The sequence below is a fragment of the Plectropomus leopardus genome, chromosome 11 (assembly GCF_026936395.1).
Source record: "Plectropomus leopardus strain MGB_pleo_1.0 chromosome 11, ASM2693639v1, whole genome shotgun sequence".
NCBI lineage: Eukaryota > Metazoa > Chordata > Actinopteri > Perciformes > Serranidae > Plectropomus > Plectropomus leopardus.
In genome coordinates this window covers 37,140,361-37,146,360 of record NC_142186.1, presented here as the reverse complement: position 1 = coordinate 37,146,360, position 6,000 = coordinate 37,140,361, and the positions used below count along the sequence as shown (strand labels likewise).

Genomic DNA, 6,000 nt, shown 5'->3' with positions numbered 1-6,000 from the left:
CGCGTTTTTAGTCACTCAAACTCTGAACGAAGATTGGCTCTCTCTGAAAACAGCTTTTTTTCCTTTAATTTAAGAAATGTGGCTTTTTAATCAGTTTAAACGCAGTGATTTCTGTGCTGGCTGTCGCGATGTTGAACAACAGCTGGATGATTCTTTATTATTATTATGATTCATTTAATCATTCCTAAAAACCGCCAGAGGTCTTTGCTCTGAGCTGAAGTCATGACTGATTTGGTTTTGATTTTGGATAAATGTCATTTCTTCAAAAGCTGACAGTAGCAATATTTGTTAACCTCTTAGGTGAAATTGTTTTGTTCTCTGAGTATTTTCGGATTAGTTGACGGGTCAAAGTTTAAACTGAAGAAGAAGCCAGTTGTCTGCAGACTAATCGCCAGCACTTCCCTGAAAACCTGACAGACCTCGTTGTGTGTTGTGTCTCTGCAGCAGGATCCTCTGTTCGGGTATTTTTCGGCTGTGGCTGGACAGGTAACCCCCGTCTCCTCTGCTGTGTCTCTGATCCGTGTGTCCGTCTCACGGCGCGCTGACGTCTGTTTTCTGAAACTCTGACAGGACGGACAGATCTCCGCGGACGAGCTGCAGCGCTGCCTGACGCAGGCCGGCATGTCCGGATCCTACAAGCGTAATCTTAATTTTGTTGTGGTTGTTGTTTTGGTGTTTTTTTTTTGGATAATTTTCTAATAATCCTTTCTTTCTTTCATAAAATTATTTTGTAGTTAATTTTCTTGTCAGCTTTTTCTAATTTTTGCTATTTGTGGGGAATTTCTTCCCAAATTGGTCACTGGCTTTTCCCCCCATATTTTAAAAATAATTCAAACCAATGTGCTGATGTTTCAAAGGATTTAATGGCTCTGAGACACATTTTAACCTCATGCTGTTATTCGGCTGTGGCTGTGGTCGTCCTCTAATCAGAAGGTCGGAGGTTCGATCCCCAGCTCCTTATGTCCTCATGTCTTCATGTCCTCGTGTCCTTGGGCAAGACACTGAATCCCAATTTGCTCCTGATGCTGCGTGATCAGAGTGTGCATGCGTATGAATGATTAACACAGAAAACAAAAACGTATGAATGATTACTCTCTGGTAGGTGGCAGAGGTCACCTTGTGCAGTAGCCTCTGCCACTACTGTGTGAATGTGTGTGTGAATGTGTGAATGTGACATGTCCTGTGAAAGCGCTTTGAGTAGTCGAAAAGACAAGAAAGGCACTATACAAGTACAGTCCATTTACCATTATTATTATTATTATTATTATTATTATTATTATTATTATATACCATTATCATTTTATATTTGCAAATGAGAAACTAATGTGCAACTAATGTCCAGTCAAAATACCCACAGGTGCAGGTGCTGCACAAAAACAGAAAAAGGTCAGCACACTGTTAAACTGCCAGTGGGATTTTTTTCATTTGTACCAAAATGAAGAAATGTAAAAAATAAATTTTTCCCAGTGGGAGTTGAACAGTGTGCAGACCATTTTTTATTTTTACGTCTTTGCATCTGCTCTGTGAACATGAAGCCGTGCAGTCAGGCTGATTGGACCAAAGGCTGTAAAGGGTCAAAATTTACAGACATTTTCATTTGTACTTTCGTTCAGATCACTAAACACGAGACTGCGCCTGCAGAAAATCACTACAAATGTTCCTGTCTGTTAAGCATGGCGTCTGATTGTCAGTAAAAATGTGAAATATTCACAGTAAATGTTTGACATGTTGATAATGTTTGTGGATTTTTGTGCATGTGAGTACGCCTCAACATCCATCATCACAGCAGAAAACTCGCCGTCAATGTAGTTGTCCGTTAAAAACGGGGTCTGATTGTCAGTAAAAATGTGAAATATTCTCTCTAAAAGTTTGACATGTTGATAATGTTTGCAGATTTTTGTCCGTGTGTGTGCGGACTCGGTGCTCACACACTGTGTGTGTTTTCTGTGTCTGCAGCTTTCAGCCTGGAGACGTGCAGACTGATGATCAGCATGCTGGATGTATCCTTCAGCCGGCAGCCAATCACAGAGCGGCAGCAGATTCACTCAAAACGTTTTAGGTTGTTAATGACACCTCGCAGTTTCTCAGCAACTTCACTTCTGTAATTTTCCGATTGTTTTACTCCTGTGGTCGTCTTTACGCTCCTCTCAGTCACAGCCACAGAAACATTTCCTCATCAGCTGCAGTTTAACCACAAGAACAGTTAAACTGCTCCGCTCGAGCTGCGGAAAAAAAGCCGCTGAAGAAATGTTTCTCTGTAAACTGGTTCTATTTTTTAGTCTTAGTTTGGGTTTTTTTGCACACAACTAAAAACTGCTTAAAATCCAGATGATTAAAAATAAGAAATGTGTCAGGAGAGGTCAACATACCCGAGGCTCATATAAACGGACCACCCCCCCAAAATCCACTTTATTGCTAATCACTGACATCTCCCAGAGTCTGATGATCCACAGTAAAGTTTAGTTTATGGAAAACACAGTGGCATTTTGTAAAGAAGTTGGCATTTAAATGGTTAAAAATTCTGAAAAATGAATGAATATTTGGTATTTATGATTAGAACTGAAGTTAGTTAAAAAACCTAATTTAAAAAATGGAAAATGACATACAAATGCACCAAAATCAATTTTATTTCTAACCATTAAAATATCCCAGAGTCTGATAATCCACCTAAAAAAATACATTTTTTAAATCAGCGTTTAGTGTGTAGAAAATATTTCATTTTTGTCAGATTTTGTAATAAAAAAAAAAAAAAAACGTGAAGTTTTTAAAGAAATTGGCATTTCAGGGGCTGAAAAGTCTGAAAATGAACGAATATTTTATATTTATTATCAGGACAAAAATTGGTTAAGACATTGAAACAAAGAAAAAAGGAAAATAATATTATTACTTTGTCTTACCCTCCTCTGTCCGTCTTGAATGGGGACATTTCTGCAGAGACATTTTGTCCTGCTGCGGATGATGTGAAAGTGCGTGTTGGGTCTTTGACTGACGGCGTCTCAGAGGGATTTTTCGAACAGCATGGGCTTCACCGAGTTCAAGGAGCTGTCCAACGTCCTGACCGGCTGGAGGACCACCTTCGCCTCCTACGACCGCGACCGCAGCGGGACCGTGGAGGGCCACGAGCTGCAGCAGGCCCTCGCCGCCATGGGTACGGCCAAACCCAACCCGCTACACGTCTTCTGGTTTTTATGTGATCACTTCTAATTCATCCTGAATCTGTCAAATCAAACATGAAACTGATTTTGGTTCAACAAACTCCTCAGTTATAACCTGCATCGACGGCAGTTTTCTTGAGCTGCGTTTTTCAGGAGCTTTTCGACCCTTTGAAACCGAAGAAAAGCGGTTTGACTTCTCTTGAAAACATGGAGGGAAAAAGCAAAAAATATGTAATGCAATAAGAATGTGAAACAATCAGCACTTTTTCTAGATCATTTTTGTGTATTTGCAGGAGATTTTTTTGCTACACTTTTACTATTTTTTGTGATTTTTTTGGACCATGTAGTTCACTTTCTTCTCGCTATGTTTTAGGAAAAAATAAAAATTTGCTTTGGCTTGAAAGGGTTAAACTGTGTATAAAGGAAGAATTGCAGAGTGAAATCAAGCGTTAGTTACCTGCTCTCAGTGTGAATGTCACGTATGACTCGTGTTGCCGTGCAGGTTATAATCTGAGCCCTCAGGCCATGAACATCCTCATGAAGCGCTACAGCTCCAATGGCAGAATCACCTTCGATGATTTCATCAGCTGCTGCGTGAGACTGCGTGCGCTGACAGGTGAGCGAGTCGAGGAGCGCGTGTTTAAAAAAGATAAGATGGGACGCTGTGTGAAACAACAACAGACCGCAAAGATTTGCAAATCTTTTTGACCTGTATTTAATTCAACACAGTTGTTTGATATTTAGTAGATATATGATGCTAGAACAATAAACTTTAGTCATTTCTTTCTCTAAATAAACACTCATTCTGAATTTGAGGATGAGATGTCTGAGATCCTTTTAAAATTGTGTTTTTCGGGAGGTGGGTTTCCATTAATCCTTTAGATTGTACAAACTGAATATAAAATTTCTCTCTTCATGTTTTTCAGATCAGTTCCAAAGGAGAGACACGACCCGAAACGGCCAGGCCACATTTCACTACGATGACGTGAGTTTCTGACACTTTTCCGAAAGATCTGATTCCTCCGCCGCCGTCAGCACGCCTGACTTTGACTTCAGGAGCTGAACATGCAGCTGCGTTAAAGTCCGCTCGCACCAAACCTGCTGCACGGAAATAGTGGCACTTGGGTCACCTCGTGTCTCCCCGTGTTGCCTCATGTCGCCTTGTGTCACCCCGTGTCTCTTCGGGTCGCCCCGTGTCACCTCGTGTCGCCCCGTGTCGCCCCGTGTTGCCCTGTGTCGCCTCGTGTCGCCCCGTGTCGCCCCGTGTTGCCCTGTGTCGCCTCATGTCGCCCCGTGTTGCCCTGTGTCGCCTCGTGTCGCCCCGTGTCGTGTTGCCTCATGTCGCCCCGTGTTGCCCTGTGTCGCCTCGTGTCGCCTCGTGTCGCCCCGTGTCGCCCCGTGTCATGTTGCCTCATGTCGCCCCGTGTTGCCCCGTGTCATGTTGCCTCATGTCGCCCCGTGTTGCCCTGTGTCGCCTCGTGTCGCCCCGTGTCACCTCATGTCGCTTCATGTCGCCTCGTGTCGCCTTGTGTCGCTTCGTGCTGCCTCCTGTTGCCTCATGTCACCTCTTGTAGCCTCGTATCGCCCGTGTAGCCCTAATGTTGCCTCGTATTGCCTCCTTCGCCTGTGTCGCCTGTGTCGCCTTGTGTCGCCTCGTGTCGCCTCGTGTCGCCTGTATTTTGACAGTTGCACACGAACACAGAGCGAAGACTACACCTCACACGCTCTGCGCCTGCGTGGAGGAAATAACCGGCAGACGGCAGACGGCGGTCGTCTGCGGTAGCTGGTTACGGGCAGGATTCATACGTGATTCATACGGTCATGAAAAACCTGAAACTTTATGGAATTTTGTTTCCTGAACCCAAATAATAACACACATTTTTATTTGTCGTTTGTTTCCGCCTCACTCCCTCTGGACTTCAGCATCTGTTTCTCTTCTCGTCACCTGAGAGAAACTGACGGTCGCAGGGATTTCACTCACTGAAAGTCTGCACCGTCTCCGTTTTCTTTAGCGTATCTTTGTGTTTTATAAACCGGCAGCAGAAGATCTGAAACTGGAGAAGGATTATAGAACGACAGAGAGTCTGCAACGTTGGCCGTCCCCAAACCATTCAAAGCTTTAAAAACATGTCAAAAACCTTAAAATCCAAAAGATAAGCAGGTGATCTGCGTTACTTTCCTTGCTTTGGTTAAACGTCTCGCAGCACAGTTCTGGATAAGCTGAAGTTTCCGTTCTGACTGTTCGAATCGGCTCGAAATAAAAGCATGGAAACATCCCAGAATACATTTCTCTCTCTCTGTCTCCAGTTTATCCAGGTCACCATGAGCATCTGAAGAGACAGAAACACGCTCCGCCTGTGATATCCTCTCATATTTACCGCAGTACTTCCACCGTCTGTTTTCCGTTGTTTAACCATGTTAAAATGTTACATTCCATTTTACCGTGAACCTTTTCAAAAAAATACAATTTTATTGTAACAAACTAATAAGAACAATGTAATCTCAGGCTGAACCACTAACAGACGCGTGTGTCTGTGTCAGTTATCAGTGTATGAATGAATAAACACGACGTCCGTCACAAACACGTCAGCCTCGTGTGTTTGGCTCCTTCCTTTCAGACGTCTTGGGTCGTACTGTCTCTTTTTGGTTTCATTTTTGACTCAAATACAGAATTGCGGCCTTCGTGTGCTCCTGTGAAGTATCACATTTATCATATTTATGACTTTCGGGCACATGAATGGCCAAAAGCCGTAATTCCGAGTGGAAAACTGGGAAATTTCCATGATAGCCGAGTTGTGACATTTCAGGGCAGTAGAGATGGAGGAAAGCATAGAAACAGAATTGA

At 43.1% G+C, this 6,000-nt stretch overlaps 1 protein-coding gene across 1 annotated transcript in view; it reads left to right on the top strand.

Moving 5' to 3' along the window:
- sri (sorcin) overlaps positions 1–5,744 on the top strand; it is a 7,003-nt gene extending 1,259 nt beyond the window's left edge. Inside the window, exons 2-8 of the mRNA XM_088084865.1 lie at positions 445–486; positions 571–640; positions 1,957–2,000; positions 3,001–3,148; positions 3,658–3,771; positions 4,082–4,140; positions 5,463–5,744. Of these exons, the coding sequence (XP_087940991.1) occupies positions 445–486; positions 571–640; positions 1,957–2,000; positions 3,001–3,148; positions 3,658–3,771; positions 4,082–4,140; positions 5,463–5,489 (504 nt within the window). The 3' untranslated portion in view covers positions 5,490–5,744. The remainder of the gene's footprint in view (positions 1–444; positions 487–570; positions 641–1,956; positions 2,001–3,000; positions 3,149–3,657; positions 3,772–4,081; positions 4,141–5,462) is intronic.
- Positions 5,745–6,000: the final 256 nt, after the last annotated feature.